Here is a 19,294-nt window from a genome sequence, read left to right as displayed (position 1 = left end):
CAATGCATAATTAAATAAAATCCTTGCATAATTCTTTATTGCTTTGCAAAAACCAAATGCCACGAAAAAGAAGTTTTGAATGTTTAACTTTCAACATATCATTTCTATCAAGTCATTGTACAAAATGAATTATGAACCACCCTTGAAAAATTAATCAATATTTTATTTCACTTGCCCATCCATCCTTCATGGAAACTCTAAAACTGTATGAAAAAAGATGTATGTTGCATAATGTATTTGATCTTCTATTTTTTTTTCAAGTCCAAGTGAACAAATACAACAGGAAACAGATATGATCAGAAAAATGGAGATACAAAGGGCTATACTCATATAATTTATAAATTTGGACAAAAAAAGAAAAAGAAACAAACATGCTATTCCTTTCACTTGATTTCTCAACTCATGCTAAGTCAAAATTGGAGATTAGAAAATCATTTGTCAAACCCTATTGTGAGAGTGTCAGGGGATGAACAGCAACTCCATTTTGAGCCGGTCGAAGACCTCCCCATCTTCCGAGACGAGGTTCCTGTTGCAGATGTATTTTAATGCATCAGATCTAAACCATTCTAATTTCAAATAATATATTGTTTTTGAATAACTGGCCAATATATATAAATATATTCAACATGTCACCTGCCCGACTCCAGCAACAAGGAACTGTCCAGATTTCGCAAAAGCAAGGGAATTCACAAACCCAACCTGTCTTGCACATAAGATTCAGTTTAAGCATTAAATGAGATCCTATTAAGTTATGAGACCACTTAAATTGTATGACTCGATGCATAAGTACCAAATAGAAGCAGTGAGAAGGATCGATACTTGAAAAAATAAAGTTAAGAGGCTCAATTCTAGCTTATTTATATAAGGCAGGTACTATGCATAAGAGTAATACTAAATGTCCCAAAATATATCCAAAATTCACATCCCAAATTATGTGTTATCTAATTTGGCATTGCCATGCCATTTACCAAATTACACCTCAACACCACATAGACACATCAGTTGGAATGTGTAGTATTATTGCTATGCATAAAACCAATATTGTAAAGACACCAAGAAAAATATGCCACTGAAGTATAAGCCATAAGCAAGATAAAAGTAATGGCTCATTGAAACACATGGTTTATAAAAATTTAAAAAAATTTTCCAGACCAATTCATTAGATCGAGGGTTTTTATCATGACAAATTGATTTTATTCTCCTGCTGAACTTTAAAATCTTCCATTTATGAAATTTTGCCAGGTTAATTTACCCTTTTTTTTAAAAAAAAAAAAATTTCACACAAATCTTGTTTCATATTAATTATATAATCAACAAGTTATCAGACTGCAAAATGCATACAGCTACATCTCATTAACAGCCACCATAAGAGAACATAGATGGACAGAACCATTACATATGGGGTTAACTTACCAATGGAAGGTCGTATAAGGGTCGAATGTCCTTGGTTTCACNAAACACATGGTTTATAAAAATTTAAAAAAATTTTCCAGACCAATTCATTAGATCGAGGGTTTTTATCATGACAAATTGATTTTATTCTCCTGCTGAACTTTAAAATCTTCCATTTATGAAATTTTGCCAGGTTAATTTACCCTTTTTTTTAAAAAAAAAAAAAATTTCACACAAATCTTGTTTCATATTAATTATATAATCAACAAGTTATCAGACTGCAAAATACATACAGCTACATCTCATTAACAGCCACCATAAGAGAACATAGATGGACAGAACCATTACATATGGGGTTAACTTACCAATGGAAGGTCGTATAAGGGTCGAATGTCCTTGGTTTCACTTCCAATAGCCCATAAACGGACAGAACCATTACCAGCTCCTGATGCAGCAAGATCACTGCCTCTACATACACTGATTGAACTCACCCAGGAATATGCTGATGAGAAATTATAGATTCCAGGATTATGATCACCATTCTCTGAAGAATGAAAGTCAGCATCCAATTAGAATCCCAACTAATGGAAAGTACTCATTAAGATCAAATATAAAAGCAAGCTCTTCACTTATTCTCCTTCTTGTTGTGAAAACTAATAGCATATTGATATGTCTATGGAAAATGGAAAATCCAAATAACAATAGAAGGGTAAAACAGAAACATAACAAAAGAACTAATTGATGCATAAAAAATAGTCTCTTTTTTCTTATAATCTTTATGAAACTTCTCATAATGAAGATTGAACATGTCAAACACTTGATGACACAACACTCATGTCCACTTCTTGTCTAACAATCATATATAGGCGGTAACAGAAGACTGCACCTTTATTTGTGAAAACAATAAGAAAAACTTTGCAGGTGCTGTAAAAATGCTTTTATGAATATTTCACATACTTGTAAGTGTGATGGCTGTTTTATAAGTAAACACACTGTTAAAGTTGGCAAATAAGTTTAAAATTATTATTGTACAAACATTCATGGGTATGGTCATATCTTTGAATAAGTTTTCATGAATTTTCAACGTATAAACATACTATTTCCATGTTGAAAAATGAGCCCATGCCTTTCGATCATGTATACATTTTTCCCACAAAACAAAAATTAAATTCAAAAGATAGAATCTCCAGATTTCAAAGCCAGCAGTAAGAATGAAATTAAGAAAATTATAGTAAAAAAAAAAAAAAAAAAAAGCATATAATTTTTTAATCAGAGTCAGATCAAGATACTGCAGATTTACCCATAAGACCATTGGAGGTCTTGCTGTTCTCATTTTGTTCAGTATTCTTGTGGCCAGCCAACAAAGGATGAGCATTCTTCACAATGTAAGCAGGCTTCTTACGCAGTGCACTCCAAAGCTCAACACTTCCGTCATCCGAGCCAGACAAGAATTCATCGTTACTGATAAAGCAACAACATTCCAGAGATGAAGCAGGAGCACGAAATACTAAACGTGATTCCTCAGGGACCTATTTAGCAGAATAGGTTAAGTGAGGATATGACCAGAAATGCAGTGAAAAGGTTACCACTGAAAAAAAAAAAAAAAAAATGGCAACTGCAAAGTGCATAAAAGATTTCTTAATCATATACTTGCAACAGAATGCAAACTCCGTTTTACACTATAAAAAATAAAAATAAAACCCACCCTAAAATAGCTGCTCCATGATTTTAACTTGGATCATGCAAATATTTAAATTAGCAAACCTTAAGGAGTCCTTTGAAGAAAATATTGNGTGCACTCCAAAGCTCAACACTTCCGTCATCCGAGCCAGACAAGAATTCATCGTTACTGATAAAGCAACAACATTCCAGAGATGAAGCAGGAGCACGAAATACTAAACGTGATTCCTCAGGGACCTATTTAGCAGAATAGGTTAAGTGAGGATATGACCAGAAATGCAGTGAAAAGGTTACCACTGAAAAAAAAAAAAAAAAAAAAATGGCAACTGCAAAGTGCATAAAAGATTTCTTAATCATATACTTGCAACAGAATGCAAACTCCGTTTTACACTATAAAAAATAAAAATAAAACCCACCCTAAAATAGCTGCTCCATGATTTTAACTTGGATCATGCAAATATTTAAATTAGCAAACCTTAAGGAGTCCTTTGAAGAAAATATTGTTTACCTTCCACAATTGCATAGTCCGATCACGTCCAACAGTCAATACCCGTTCTTTGCGTAGGCAGTCAATGGTCAATACTTCACTTTGGTGACCAAATAGAGTGTTTATATAAGCTCTGTCTTCTGCATTCCATATCTTGACCGTTCGATCAAATGAACCAGAAAAAAGTTCAGAAGTTCCTTGCCTGAAAGTTAAACAAGACACAGGCCCTCTGTGTCCTGGAAAGACCTATAAAACAGAATTTAAAGATGAGAATAGCATGAGAGAAGAAAGAAACCAAAATGTCATGAACCCAAGATAAATGCTTATAACAGAGTCGGACAAAGCATTATATATCAAATATAGTGCATGTGAAAAACTAACAACCATGGATAGGCTACATGAAGAGTCTACCCAATGCAAAAGAACTAGTGTCACGTTTTGAGGGAATTGCAGTTAAAACTGGCATATCAACATACATGTAAGTTAACGGGCCACAGGACAATGCTAGACAATTAGAATACCAAGTAAATCTTTTTAATTATGCTAAACATAAGTGTCAAACAGTATACAGGTCCTGCTAGAGCAATAGAAGCTCCACTACTGATTTATTATATGTCCAGGGATTCCTACAGCTGAATGCAATATAGTTATCAATGTTTGAATTCATACCCCAAATAATTTCCAATCACCTTGCATATTGTTTGACAATGAATAAATGAAACGCATTACCTGTATATGCTCTCGTGTACGGGTGTCCCACAAATGAACATGGCGGTCTAATCCTCCACTAGCCAAATACCGACCATCAGAGCTAACAGCCAATGCTAAAACCTGTTTACTATGTTTTGTAGCTCGACCTTGTGGATCTTTGGCACCATGGAACTTTAGCACATCCTCACTAGGCCATAAATATTTCACAACTTTCCCACTATCAACATCCCAATGTAAAATGGTGCCATCTTTGGAAGCTGAAAAGCCCTTTGAATCATCCTCAGATAGAGCTACAGCAGCAACAGATTGCCGATGCTTCACTAAAACCCGGAACTCATCAATCTTTTGAGGGCTTTGAACCCTGAAATGCAGTTGTTAAACTAAAGCACCCAAAAAGAGAAAAAAGAAGCACCGTGTATCAAGCTAAAATAAAAAATACAATAACAAAACACTACGGGGATCAAGAATTTGAACTTAAATTCAATCAAAGCCATAGTTGCACCCTAAGTTCAAAAGAATCCAATGTCTACCAAATCCATACTTACTAACACCCAAAACACCAACACTCTCAATCCACATTTATCTTTTTAAACCAAAAATACGCCCAACCCAATTCAAGGTATTGTGTTCAGAACTGAACATGGCCATCATAGCACCAAATCAAATCCAACAGAAACTCCAACTTCAAAAATAATCAATCAAATGCTAAAAAATACCAATCAACAACATAGCCCATCAAGCATTCCACCGAATATTGCATACAACACTTTCATGACCCTTTATTATGTCCTATTTCTTCAGTAAGTTTTTGTTTTCTGAGCCGTTATATCCCATCCATGTATAGATATACCCTGTAAAGTTGTTCACTACTTCGTAAATCTTTCTCGAATTTTTATAAGTTTGCTTGAGTTTCCTATCAGAAAAATATTGCCTACGATATAAAAACTTCATAAACAAAGAAAACAAACAAACACTATACCAATATTACCTTGAAGCAATCACTCTCCTAACTCTCCCACTCTCCTCCAACTGTTCCTGCTGCAAAATCTTTGCAACAAGGGAATCTCTTTCGCCTTCTTTCTCTCCCTCATCCCTTCCATCCTCTTCCTCCCCCTCCTTTTCCCTCCTCGCAATCTCTCTTATCTTCTCCAAATACGCCGTCGCTACCCGTTTTCTCTTCTCATCCGCGGTCTCCTCCACCTCGCTATCATCAGACCCACCTCCCCCAATTTCATTATCATAGTCTTCCGATTCTCCAGAGTCAATGTCATCGTCATCATAATTGAATTTTCTCCTCTTCTTCGTCTCGCCCTCGAAAAAGGGGTCTTGGTTTAATGAAGATTTGTTCTTTCCCTTGTGGGCTGAACCACCCATCTTCTTCTGGGTGTTTTTGTACTTCATGATTCAACAGTTGGATGAAACTACTGAAAGATAATAATGTAGTTTGATGTTTTATTTAATGTATATTTTAAAAGAAGTGAGGAATGGTGATTTGAAAGAAAGGTGAATTAGGGTTTAAGCTGCAGGGTTTTTCCATCCGAATGGACAACAGGGGTTAAGCGGCAAGCAAATTGATTAGGGTCTGTTTATTTATGGGTTCGGGTCCGGGTCGGGTTTTTAGATTCAAACTTATTTGTGTGCTTTTTGTAAGTGATTTTGAATAAAGTGCTTTTGAGTTGCAAGAACTTTTTATATAGAAGTACTTATTTATTTATTTCTTTATTGTTAGTAGTATTATTATTTTTTCAGAAAAAAATGATGTTATATATCAAGTATTTGAACTGAATTTTCTTATTAAAAAAAAAATTTAGGAAATATTTTAACATTTTAGAAAAATGTTTTAAATCTTGTTTGGTATTAATTTCTTTAGAGGTTTTACAAAAGGGTTTTTTCGTAAAGCTAAAATTAAAAAAAAAAAATCCCATTTAGAAAATGGCATTATAATTAATTTAAAAAAATTATTTTCTTTGGGACTACAAAAATTTATTTCTTTAGACAAATTTGAATTAACAATTTACAGCCATGACCTCCACCAAAGGTTTTTAAGACTAATTTTTATAAAATTTGATTTTTATAATTTTTATATTTATTCCGCGTTCCTCTTACAAATTACAATTGTGGTCTTCAGCAGTAATATTAGTTTATGTAGGGTGAAAGTTGGGATAAATTTGATAGGAGTTATTTTTTAATTTGACCTTAAAAAATGGTTTGTTTAAATAATTATTTCTTATCTTTAATTCAAATAACAAGGATTATTATAAATCACAAAAATATCAAACTGGCTTTTATTGCCGTCTAGCATTTTTCAATACTATTGGATCGATAAAGATGAAAGATTTAATTTTAATATCAAACAATTTACTAATCCAAAAGAGTTTTTTTTTTTTTTTTTTTTTTATTGATAGCAAATGATGTCTCTAGTTCTAACTTCTTTAAAGAGCTTTTAAAGATATTTATTGTTTTTGCGGACGAAGTAAATTTTTGGGTTTCTAGTGTCTATTTCCCAAAAGTTTAAGAAAGCTTAAGTTGTGTTCTTATATGAATTTTGCATTTTTATTTTCTATTTTTTTAGAATGTTGAAAATAAAAGAAAAATGAAAACAACATTTGAAAATGTATTTGATATATTTATATAAAAATACGAAATTCATTATTTACATAACCGATAAAATTATTTCAAAATACCACTTATTTTTTTGACATAGTATAATGGGTATTAAAATTGGTTGGAGAATACAAGAGGGAAAATTTTTGTTTAATCCAGAAGAGAGTGGGTGCTTAAAGTTTCTATATTGAAAGATTAAGAATGATAACCGAACAGCATCTGCACCTTTTACTAGAAAAATAAGGGAAATGGCAAAATCAAACACATCTCCATTTTCTTTTCCATAATATTTGAAACTCTCACTTTGTTTTTTAAAATTATTTCAAGTTGTTTGATTACATCTCATAAGTTTTAAAATAAGTTATTTTACGTCTATTGGAAGAAACTCAAAATTCCAACTTCTTCTAGTTTATTTTAAGTGTTAAAATTTCAAAAATACTATTTGTCTCCTTTTTATTTGGTAAAGATGAAATAATTAATTTAGAATAAGATCTATACAACCAACCAAATCAAAGGAATCACTTGTATGTCACTGCCAACCAAATCTTCAATGGCCTACTATAGTTACTGCAAATTTCCAGAAGAACCTTGGCCATCAAAGAATAAATGTATAATCAAAGGAAACCAAAAATGTTAAAAAATAAAAATAAAAGATAAAAGATAAAGAAAAGACAGTTACTATTTCTCTCCCTTTTCTTTGGTACAGATGAAATAATCAATCAGAATAAGATCTACTTCGTGCTCTTCTGATGATATGTGATTTGGTGAAATGTTAAAAAAAATAGCATTATCATTCTCTTCATTTGGTTACAAAAATATGCACACATCTAACAGTTATTTGAATATTTTGCCCCCAACCCCCACACAATGGGAATAGACCCTCATTGAAATTTATGAATTACAAAACAAAGAATTCATCACTGGGAATTGATTAGTTTAGTCGCGTTCTACAATAAAGTAGGTATTTGGTGGGAGGGAAGAATGTCGGGGGCAAACTCGCTTTTCTGGTTAGCAGTTTTGCAATCTGTTGCTCGGTAGATAGCATCTACTAGTGATCTGAACTGTTGCCCGCCTCACCTTCTGAGCCTCGCCGCTTCTTCTTTCCCTCACCATGTCTGGACCGCCTTGGTGCCTCATCCTCACTCTCACTCTCATCGTTTCTGAAGTTTCCAGAACCAAATTGATCTTCATGGTGTCCTTTTAATCCTTCTTGTTGATACTGTGTATCATCGTCCAGTCCCCCACCTGGACCAGCCATTTCTTGACCCCTGCCCTGGTCTAACCCTGTACTATATCTGTCATTGCGATCATTATTTGGTGCCCTTTGATCTCTCTTAGAAGAACGGCCAGTGTTTTGAGAGGATGATGGTGGAGGTGGAAACATCGGGGGCACACCAACTGGCCGACCAGCTCGAGGATTTGTAGCATTGGGCCCCATCCCTCCCATAAAAGGGGCTCTACCTGGACCCATCATCATCCCAAATCCATTAGCTGGAAACACACCCCCTGTTTGAGGTCGCCCAGGAAACATCATGCCAGTTGGCCCTGTAAAATCACCAGAAAACCTAGGACCATATGGTGGAAAAGCACGGGGAGCCACACCAAACATATCTGGCATTGGAAAACCCTCAGGTGCAACAGGTCCGTATGAAAATCCATCAGCACCCATCATAACAGGCGGAAAACCTCGCATCCCAGGCATTGGTCTAGCCCCACGTGCTAGAGGCATGTGAGGAGGCCACATCATTCCTCTGCCCCTCCCTCTGCCCTGACTTGCAGATCCGAAGCTCTCATCCTCCTCTTCACTTTCTTCCTCTTCCTCTTCTTCATTGTCCTCGAATGGGACGATGTCTGGGTTATCCCCAGCATTCTCCGGATTGACTCCCTTTGCTTTTTCCTCTTCTCGTTTTGCTTCTGCTGCAACTGATATAGCCTGAATTCCAGAAAGAAGCACAAAATGCAGAGCCATTTAGTTCTGGCCTCTAGGCATATAATAAACATCAAGAGGGCTTGCTATAATAAAATAAAATATCAAGCTTTACACCATCTCCATCAACTCTCTCAACCATAATGGTTCTGCCGCTCAAATTTTTTTAGCACCAGAACCTATTAGGTTAAAATTAAATGTCCTGGCTACTGAACTGATCCACAGAAAGTACAAAATGGACTGTACAAGAAGTCTACCCCATGACAATAAAAAGTAATGTGAAATGAAGAATACAAACTAATTATAGATGCCTTATATTTTTTTGAACTTAAAGTAGATTAAAAAACAAACAAAAAAAAAAAAAATTTGGTCTAATGCTAGCCCTTCAGAAAGAAAGTCTAAATAATGTCGTTGATAAGAAACAATGAAAAATAATGAATCTGCCTTTCATTTCAGGTTAAATTTCCTAAGATCCGTCCTCTCATGCTATAGCAACTTACATATGTTAACCAACAACTTCCAAGATCATTTGGGAGTTATTGGAATTGTAAGTATTTATCATGATAATAATTATATGGTATAGAATTTAGTGTAAAGACATCCCAAGTTCTAAACCACGACTGGAAAAAGCTCATTCCCCTCAAGGTTGGAGGCTGGTATTATCTTGGGAACCAAAGTGCGATCGGGATGAGAGTTGCGCGAACAGAATATGAAGGAGAGATGATCTCTGCTATGCTAGACAAGCAATCAAAGTCATTAGACCCTTTTTTAATTTTTTAATTTATTTTTTTGACAAAAGAAGAAACTACAAACTTTGTTAGTTAAAATAGTAGAATCAGGGTTAATTAAAGATCATATGATTCTAGTTCACAATCTTTTCTATGGTTACTTTGAGCTTTTGAGTTGCGGACAACGCAAATTCATACGTCTACACTATCAATATCTTGTTTCTGATAAGAGGGAAGATGCCCAATTCTTGGTGTATTTCTGTGCATGTGCACATGCCAGTGCATCACAAACCAAGAAGCATAACAAGATACATACAATATTCCTATTTCAAAAGCATGAGATTTGACTATAAACTTTAGAAATACTAATACATGTCATGTTCAGGGAATTTGCTATCTGAAAAAATATGAGAAATTCATGTCACTTTTTTCCTTTTTCTTACTTTGTCCAAAACTATTCTAATAATTTCTGCTATATCTCTCCATGTTAAAAATATATAACATACCATAAGTTCACTATCTGGTTCGAGATAAAGCAAGGAAGCCAATTGCTCACCAATAGAGGGCTCTAACTCCTGACAATCTCTACTAATCTGCAATAATACAATTACAACAATATGAACAAAGTAAATAGGAGTTTGTACTAAGATTAGCAGCAAACTGCACCATCATGCAAAAGCAATATGTAGCGGTACAAGAATTACTATAATTAAAAGTATGTAGAAAAAATATTTGATAACACAATAATGTATCAAGATTTGTGTAAATAAATACATAGTGATTCAATGCAAATAACTTCCAATCCAACCAATAAACTCATAAATCAAGATAAACTCACACCAACAAGCAAAGCCCCAGTCCAATAATTTGCATTGTAGTTTTCCTTTAAGATTATGGTACAAACTTTAAGTGGGTCATTCCAGCCCCTTATAGTGACTTTCATTCAAAACATTTTTTGCTTTTGGTAAAGGAGATACGGCCAAAGTGTTGTGGAATTGTTTAGCTACTTTTTGGTGATTTGCCCGGAAAGGAACAAAAACATCTTTGAAATAGATTTGAAGAAGACATAATTATTCCAGGGGACAAAATTCGTTTACTTCTCTTTGGGCATCAGTTTCTAAAGTTTTCAAGGATACTTCTTTTTAATTCATTCACTTAGACTAGGAAGCGGTTTTGGGTTAATTTCATACTATTGGCATTGATGTTTGAGTTTTCCATAGCTTTTATGAGTTGGTCAATATATAATGCATAGAGTTTTGTGATCCATCAAAGGAATCTTTAACTTTTGCTAACAATTTATTCACTCTTATAATTATTCTAATGGATGATATTTGTATGTTTCTTCTTAAAAAAAAAAAGAAAATAATAATAATAATAATAGCTTGACACCACTAATTTAGTTATTCATGCAAATTTGTTCAGTGATATCAACTTCTATATATATTAATTACGGTCTCAAACAAAATGAGAACATGAAACTAATCCTTTCATTGACGGGGCAAGTGCACATATAACATTGTCTATTAGAATCAAGTCAACTCACACCCAAGTCCAGCTCATGGCAGCACTCAACACTGCCTTTTCAGGCAATGCCAAGGGGAAACAAGGATGTTCCACAAACCACCAGTTATGAGGCTGCTTCAAGACAAATAGGACCATCTTCCAGGCAAGAGCTTACTTCGTCCATTACAACTAGGTTCAGATCAGATCCATCTCCATGATAATGCAATAACATAGTAAATTATAGATATCCATAACTCTCAATAAATTAATTTTTGCAACCAAGAACGAAGGAATTTAATTAAATAATTAGAGAAAGGCTAAAATAAAGGTGAACCAGCACTTCAAAATTTTCCAAATAAATACATGAATAACCATGTAAAAAGAGAAAACCCCAAACTGATAAAAGACAGCAAACGCAACTTAGATTTCATTACTCCCAATTCCTCCTTCTCAGCTTTCCGGATAAGAAAGTTTTAACAAAATAGTACATCACCAATTGCTAAAGGCAGTAGTGTTTTACCAATTGAAAATACTATTCAACATATAAACCCTCTTTCTGAGCTTTACAAATGCGAAAGTTTTGACAAAATAGTACATCAGCAATTGCTAAAGGCAGTATTTTACCAATTGAAATGACTATTCAGCGTATAAACAAAAAACCAAGTTTGCAAGGTTTTCAATTTAGACAGGTCAACTTTAGCAAGCCCAGATCTATATTTCACTGACTAAGCCAGTCCATTACTAAATTCAGAAAATTCTTGCATAGTGTTTCAAGAAATCTAGGCTTCGTTTGGTTGGATTTTGGGAATACTACTTTTAGTATTCCCAAAAAAGTTAAACAGTAAAATACCCAGAAACTCACAATATTATTCAACTTTATTCAACATTTTTTAAACCCCCTAAATTTGTTAATTCAATTAAATACCCCTAAATATTTTTAATGTTTTTGTTACGGCGACTCCGGCCACCCTCCGGCGGTGGTGGCCGGCTGTCCGTATTTGAGGGTGGATGGGGGGTGTTTTTGTTAACTTTTAATGTTTTATTATAGGGGGTGTTTTGTAAAAAAACAAACATAGGGGGTATTTTATAATTTGTAAATCCTACATCGTAATACCCGCCCAATTCAACTTTTTTTTTAACTTTTTTCAAAAAACTTTTCCCAAAAACACAAAATTGTGAACCAAACGGAGCCCTAGTACTTATAGATGCATTAGGAAAAAAAATTCAAAGTCACTTTTCAAATTGAATATAAAGTTTGCAGGAAAAGAACAGGAAAAAAAAAGAGAAAAAGAAGGAAGAAAACTATCACAACAACTACAACTTCAAAAGAAATTTAAATTTGAAAAAGTAGAATTCAATCTAAATTTAAGCAGATATTTTACCTTCACTGGTAAGTTTTCATTGTATGGGTTCCTCAAATGGCGAGTCTTGTGAAATGATAGTTCACATAACTGCATAAAAGAAATCACAATTTGTATCAAAATGTGCATCTTTACAATCTAAACATAAAACAATTTGCATATATTTAAAATACAGAGCTGGTTTGGTTTGTCCTCAAGAAATTTGAACAGCCAACTTAAATTCTGCATAGCATGTCATGCAAAACTTTAGCACTATGAGTGCAGGAATTGGAGAAGGAGTCATCATCATAAAAAATTTAAACCAAAGTCAACTGATAATAATTTCTTAAATTAGTTCCATCTATCTTCATAATTTCATCTCTTTTCATTCCTCAAACCAAAGGGATGGATTTGCACATTAGATTCTATTGAAATACAATTAGGGCCATACAATGCCCATGGGGAAACCAAATGGGTCAGTACAGATTCCCAAAAACATACCCTGAGAATTACAAAGCAATATTGATCTGTAAATATATTATATATAGAATCAAACTAACATTTTTATCAGATTTCTCTAACTAAACTAAAAACAGTAATAGTAACTAGGTCCTTTCCTACTTCCTCTTTGCTTCTAACACTGATTAAACAATGCACATACCATTCAGAACAGTGCAGAGAGTGTTTCTCAGGATCACGGTGGCATTTGCAGTAGAAGGGATTGAAAACTCAAGAGAGTAATATAAAGCAGAGGGAAGTGAAGAACTCCCAGAAAATTTAGTCAAGTGCCTTTTTATTTATAGGAAAAAGTGGGGAAATGTACCTTTAACCATTTGACAGAGAAATTCCGCCCGTAATGTGCAGTTCCATGTGCATATTTCCAATTCCCTCCACCCACAGACCCACCAATTTTCGATGTCATCTTGGCACAACCCTGAAACCAACAATTATTATGTGTTTTGCACCTCAAACAGCAAAAGAGTTTTTTACCACAAGAGAAACTATTGATACATGATGTTGTAACTCCAAACTACCTGGAAGTGTCGAGTTCGATTGACTGAGAAGATTAAAATCACATTTTCAGCAGTGTCAAAGGCTTCATTTAGTTTAGCTTCATTGCTCCTCTGAGTTGCCCAAACCCCTTGTTGTACAGATAATTCCAGATTTTCACGGTTGCAGCTTTTAACAATAAAGTACCTAAGTCCAGAATTAAATAAATATGCATATTCAATTCATCAAATATCCAACCTAATTGATGAAAAACAATACAATTGGAAGCAAATAAAATAGTATGTAAAAACAATAAAGGGGCATTAGATAGATAATTTACATGCATAAAATTTGAACAAGATTACCAACTAACAAACTGGGACACATATGTCCATCTAGAATAATACCTCCTATCAGCTTGACAAGGTATTAAATTGCTAATAAACCATTTACATACAATTCAAACCCAAATACAAAATACTAAACATAATAGACACCTAACTGGCACGGAATTGACAACATGGTGGAATACAGTTACTAGAAAATGACTAGATGATTGATTACAGCGTTTGATGAATATAAAATTTTGGTAACATAAAAACAGTTACATTAAACAAAAAACTGTCACATTGAGATGGTCATTATAATGACTTCAAAAGCTGGTCCCTATTGATGACTATGCTCACATGTACACCAGGACAAAGGCAGCCTTCCCCTCAAACCCACATTCACAAATATCAATTACATCAATTACATGTTCCATACTCATGTTTCTTGCGCTTAGCATTTACAGCATTACAAAACTTTCAAGTAACACTTCCCGACTCCTCCACATTGCACTTATCCTTCCATTCTTTACCCCAATGAAAATCATTGAACCTGGGTTGCACCACTTGGGCAATCACACAATGACATGGCTTGCCACACAACAAACAGATCTCTTCCTATGGTCCAACAGCTGTCATAGCATTTACTCTGCAACTTTGCCTCCTTGGCACCAACCATGGCGAGCAATTCCATCTAACTTGACCCTATCATCCCCATCTCCGGCTGTGGAACAAATCAAACTAGTCAACAGTTCAACTGGTTTTCTATGGTGCTTGTTTAGAATTGCTTGATAATCAAACAAATGAAGCTCAGACATAAATTCAAACTTGGCTTCTTCAATGAAGCAACCTTAAACAATCCCAAGATTGGTCCAACATGGTCATCAACCACCCATGGGAAAGAGTAACATTTTTTGTTGTTACTAATTGCTATTTAAAAAAACAGTATATAAAGAAATATTGTAACCAATATGCAAGTCTGATTCCATAAATTCAACCAACAGAAAAAAATAATTGTTCACCTGCAATAGAAATTACATTGTAGGAATATAAACCAAAGCAGCTCCTAGCTAGATCTTAACAATTGCTTAAGTGGACAAACTTCCTATATGTATTTTTGATAATTCAATGTTATTATCATTATTGTTTTCTTTTGGGAAAAGCAAGTAATATCTCATTTAGAGAAGAGAATGGGAAATCCAACATGAGACAATATTTCTGACAAGAATGCTTTTAAGAATTAACAAGCTAACATCAAAATTTACTTAGCTAGTATTGAGCTTCAGTTCATTTAAAAAAGCTTGAAGAGACAAAGTTATTCATTGAATTCAACAAGGTATCCCTACTCCCTAACTTTATCACAAGAAATCTAAACAGTAGAAACTTACAAATAAATCACTATAAAAACTGTGATAGTCATTTCATCCAGCAAGCTCCTTCACTACAAAACAAGTTCAGCCCATAATTGGAGCACTTCCACAAAATAAAAAAAAATTATTCCAATATACTAGAGGCATACAATATATGAATAAATATGTCTTCTATAAACTCTTAGAAGGTCCTCTATATCCATCTTCATTCTGGCTGAGTAATCTGAATTACTTAGCATAGAATGATATATCTCCATAAGGCAATAATGCACACTCAAATGTCAAAGACAGTTACTTAGATGAGTATTAGTATCACAAGCTTCCTTGGTAAGAACCACTTTGTAAGAATTGCACACCTAAGAAATTCTTAATCCATCCTTTCTTTCTTCTATATGAACCCATAATGCCTTCTGCATTGATAATAATCACCAGTAAAGCATACTAAATGTTAGCCACCCTTGAATTTGAGAACCTTGCAAAACTGGCCATAAAAGGCTTTACCTTCAGCATTTTCGGGGAAAAAAGGTTCCAATCATTTGCTTTCAATTGCTAAATCATATTAGGGTGTCAACCCTGCTACGCTTTGGGAGACTGGTCACTATGCAATGGGAAAACCTGCTTTATAGATGTCCTAGATACTTTTTACCTTTCTCTTATAAATTAGCTGAGATACATCATCCAAATATAAAATTCATAGTAGGTATCAATCCACAGATTAGTACAAACAAGAATCTCTGATAGAAAATCTTCCAATCTAAGAAATATCCAAAATCTCCCTCGTGTTTGTATGCACTCCAGAAAATCTTAAATGTGGTATCAAGTTGTCTTACGCAGTTTCCTACATGACCTTTAATTCTTGCCTATCATTTACCTACTACGTATAAACTCTCACATCACAAAATCTCATGAAATTAGGCTTTAAGACGAAGTGACTAATTTCCAAAGTGTAGTTATGTATCCATACCTTTATATAATAAGATAATCCTAGTTCTCCCTAAGCAAACTATCACTGAATTGAAAACATTCATCAATATCTAGAAGCTACTTCCACTGCAAAATCCACTAGGATTCCTAATTCCGTAACCATCTCTAGTGGAAAATTAAAACAAGCATGAATGAGCTAGAAGCCACTCATGCATCAATATTATAAGGTAGTAAAACACCTGAACCAGAATGCAGTGCACATCAAGATAAATCCACAACTCTCCTAAAAAACGACCAGTGATATTCACAGGTAAACCTGAAAAAAAAAAAAAAAAAAAAAATCTCATTATTACAAGGGGAACACTATTGCCTTTTGATCCCCTCCATACACCCTTTATTCCCAAGGCAACCAACATCCTTAATATCATTAGTAGCTTCAACTTGAGGTCTAATAGTAGTTTGCTAAAACAGAAAATCTTATCTCTATAACAAGAAGTGAATCACCAATTTCTGCTCACTTTTTGAAAGACTAAGACCCATTCTGTATTAATATGAAATATTCATTGCAAGGGGTCCACTCCCTTCCCCACAAATGGGCACATTTGCATACATGCATCTATTTAAATAACATGGAAACATGAAGGAAGGTATGAAACGCAATTAACCACAATAATCAATGCATAAACTAGCTCATAATCCTAAATTTCTAGCAAATGAAATTAATTAGAATATAAAATTTGTAAAATCAAATTATTAAAGAATGATGACCATGCATAAACACACAGAAAAGAAGAAAAGTAGATTAGGGTCATAAGATAGCAATACCATCATCCTATCAAGAAAAGAAAAAAAAGAATAGAAATTTCCATCTTGGCAGTAAACTTTTGGAAATGAAAAAAATCTGAAATTTTTTGTTGACAAATGCAGAACAAAAGCTCTTGCTAACTAAAATACCATCTTAAGAAAGTAATATAGAAATTAGAAATTATCCTTTTCCAATAATTATTTCATTTAAAGTTTCCAAAAAATTAAGTTTCCAAACATCTTATTTTGATGAGATAAAAGAGCAAGCACCACAAAAAGATGCTATTCTATTCAGTCAGAAAATTACTTAGGTTGGTAACATTAACATGAGAATGGTACAATTTCTCCATTTTCTTAATGGATGCCCCATGTGTACATGAAGTAAAACAGACATCCAGATGAGGAAGAGCAAACTTATACATCAAATGATGAAATTAAGAATCTATGGCATAAAACACGCTACAGAATTTCATTAACTAAGAAATCTTATTCCTTTTGGTTATAGCAAACAAATATAAAAGGCGAAAAAGGGATAAAAATCTAATGTCAACCTGTAGGAAGCTAATTACAGCTTATAGATTAAAATAGAATTCATTTGAGAGATTATCAGTTGATTTATGGATTCCTTGCAACAATGTCCAAATGAAATACAAAAATTCATTTACATAACCCAGTTATAGACCTCAGAACTCTGAACACACCTAGATATTCCTTGGGGCAAGGGTGTAGCTCTGTTTGCCTGATTAGGTATGCTATTGGGAAGGTTTTGCATCTGGGTCAGGGTACCCTGTTGTTGGGGTTGTTGAACTTGCTGCTGCTGCTGCTGAACATTAGTCGACTCCACTATCGAAGGTCTCCCCGTGGCACCTTGAATGACGGAATGGGAACCCTGTGGAAACTGAGATTTTTCTGTTTGTTGGGGAAAAGAATTCCGTTGTTGAAAAAATTTGTTTGAGTTGCCATGATTGTATGAACTTAATTGCTGAATCTTCTGAAGGACTTCTTCCACAGAAGGAGGTGGTCCAGGCAACTTCACATGCCTATAGCGACAATCAGGACCATTTGGACAAAACCCCAGCTTGTACCTGCAACGTTAAATTCTCCCAATTAAAAGAAATAAAAATAATTGCTAAAAGGAAAGCACAAATTTACAACTCCTATTTATGTTACGATGCTTTCCATTACACCAACTTCAGACTTCAAAATACTCTCTCTTAACTTAATAAGATCCAATTTCGCAAGATAAGCTTTAAAGAAATGTCTGTATACCCATTAGAAGACACACTCTGCAACAAATAGCACAAGCACAAAAATAAACTGAGAAGCCACCTATATAGTCAGTTCATTGATTGATAGTCATCAAAGTCAATTCAGATGGCAAAGCATTAGAAAGTAAAAATCACAGCCGTAATCATAAACAATAAACAATAAAAATTATAATGTAAAGCTACGATCTTTGCCAACCCCAAAAAAGATAAAATTTCATTCAACTCCCTCAAAGCTTAGCCTAATTAAAAGCTACCATTAATAGATGATTCTCATAAATTTTATGAAAATTTAGCATGGTTAATAAAATTCCAACAGAAAATTTCAAGCCAACATAACCTCAGAAGATTGAACATAATAAAAAACAAACTATTCATTAAATAAAAGAAAAGGTTAATTCTTCCATACATGTTACACTCTTTGATATCTTCGTTAGTGTGTTTATACACGCAATCTTGTTCACGGCACTCTCCAAACATTCTAAAGAACCGACAAACCGGCATTCTAGACTTGTCATACTGGTGAAGGAACCCACAGGCGTCACCCTTCATACAAAGGCTACGTAGCCAGTGCCGGCACACCGTCTGCCGGAAACTCCTCCGCCCAGTATGGTTAACCCCCGCCGCAACAGGATCAGCCGTGGTAGCTCCGCCAGCAGAAGGAACGGATGAATTGGGGTTTGCTATGAGGGAGGAATCAGCTTGTATGACGGGATTGGAGGCGGTGGGGACGGCGGGACCCGCGTCGAGACCGCCCTCGAAGTCGAAGCTGAGACCCCCTTCTGTGTCCTCCATTGATTGTGTAGGTATAGAAATTTGTGTTACGATTTCTAATTAGGGCTTCTGGGAATCATTTAAACGGGAATTAGAAGATGAAGAAATTAGTGCTTTTAAGAGAGTTTAGAGCATATGTGGTGATTGAATCTTGCTATAAGGTAATCAGGTATCTTAACTAATTATAAAGGGCACAGTGACTGACAACCCCCTTAGGTTTACCGTATTAAATGAGCCCCCTGGGGTATCAGGAATAACCCTAGACCCCTCATCATTACTAAACGTTATAAAATCTTTGACAAAGGTAAGAAATACCCGTATATATTGTAAAATGTTCTTCCACCGCCTTAGCTTTGAGGGGAAGGAATACGCCTTCTCTCTTTTATATTTTTAGTTCATAGTCATTTGAGAAAAGCAAAGAAATATACAGCCCCCTTTCATCTTTATTTTCTTCATATTTAGTCCTTCT

At 34.4% G+C, this 19,294-nt stretch overlaps 2 protein-coding genes across 2 annotated transcripts; both read right to left on the bottom strand.

Annotated features, from left to right (window-relative positions):
- Positions 1–224: 224 nt before the first annotated feature.
- Positions 225–5,818, bottom strand: LOC116131662 (U3 snoRNP-associated protein-like EMB2271). Its single transcript, XM_031417331.1, has 7 exons — positions 5,259–5,818; positions 4,289–4,631; positions 3,581–3,805; positions 2,693–2,921; positions 1,758–1,936; positions 634–699; positions 225–526 (listed from the first exon to the last, which is right to left on the bottom strand). Exons 1-7 carry the CDS (start codon positions 5,669–5,671, stop codon positions 446–448), a joined length of 1,536 nt encoding a protein of 511 aa, XP_031273191.1. The 5' UTR covers positions 5,672–5,818; the 3' UTR covers positions 225–445.
- A 1,816-nt stretch (positions 5,819–7,634) lies between these two features.
- On the bottom strand, positions 7,635–18,970 carry LOC116131680 (30-kDa cleavage and polyadenylation specificity factor 30). The gene is made up of 7 exons (XM_031417348.1): positions 18,461–18,970; positions 17,488–17,871; positions 13,407–13,569; positions 13,196–13,306; positions 12,415–12,483; positions 10,036–10,122; positions 7,635–8,807 (listed from the first exon to the last, which is right to left on the bottom strand). The coding sequence occupies exons 1-7, from the start codon at positions 18,844–18,846 to the stop codon at positions 7,923–7,925; spliced, it is 2,085 nt and encodes a 694-aa protein (XP_031273208.1). The 5' UTR covers positions 18,847–18,970; the 3' UTR covers positions 7,635–7,922.
- Between the last annotated feature and the right edge of the window lie 324 nt (positions 18,971–19,294).

Source organism: Pistacia vera, unplaced genomic scaffold, assembly GCF_008641045.1.
Source record: "Pistacia vera cultivar Batoury unplaced genomic scaffold, PisVer_v2 Contig237, whole genome shotgun sequence".
In the NCBI taxonomy this organism is placed as follows: domain Eukaryota; kingdom Viridiplantae; phylum Streptophyta; class Magnoliopsida; order Sapindales; family Anacardiaceae; genus Pistacia; species Pistacia vera.
The sequence above is the reverse complement of the archived record's forward strand: the minus strand, read 5'-3'. Positions and strand labels throughout refer to the sequence as shown.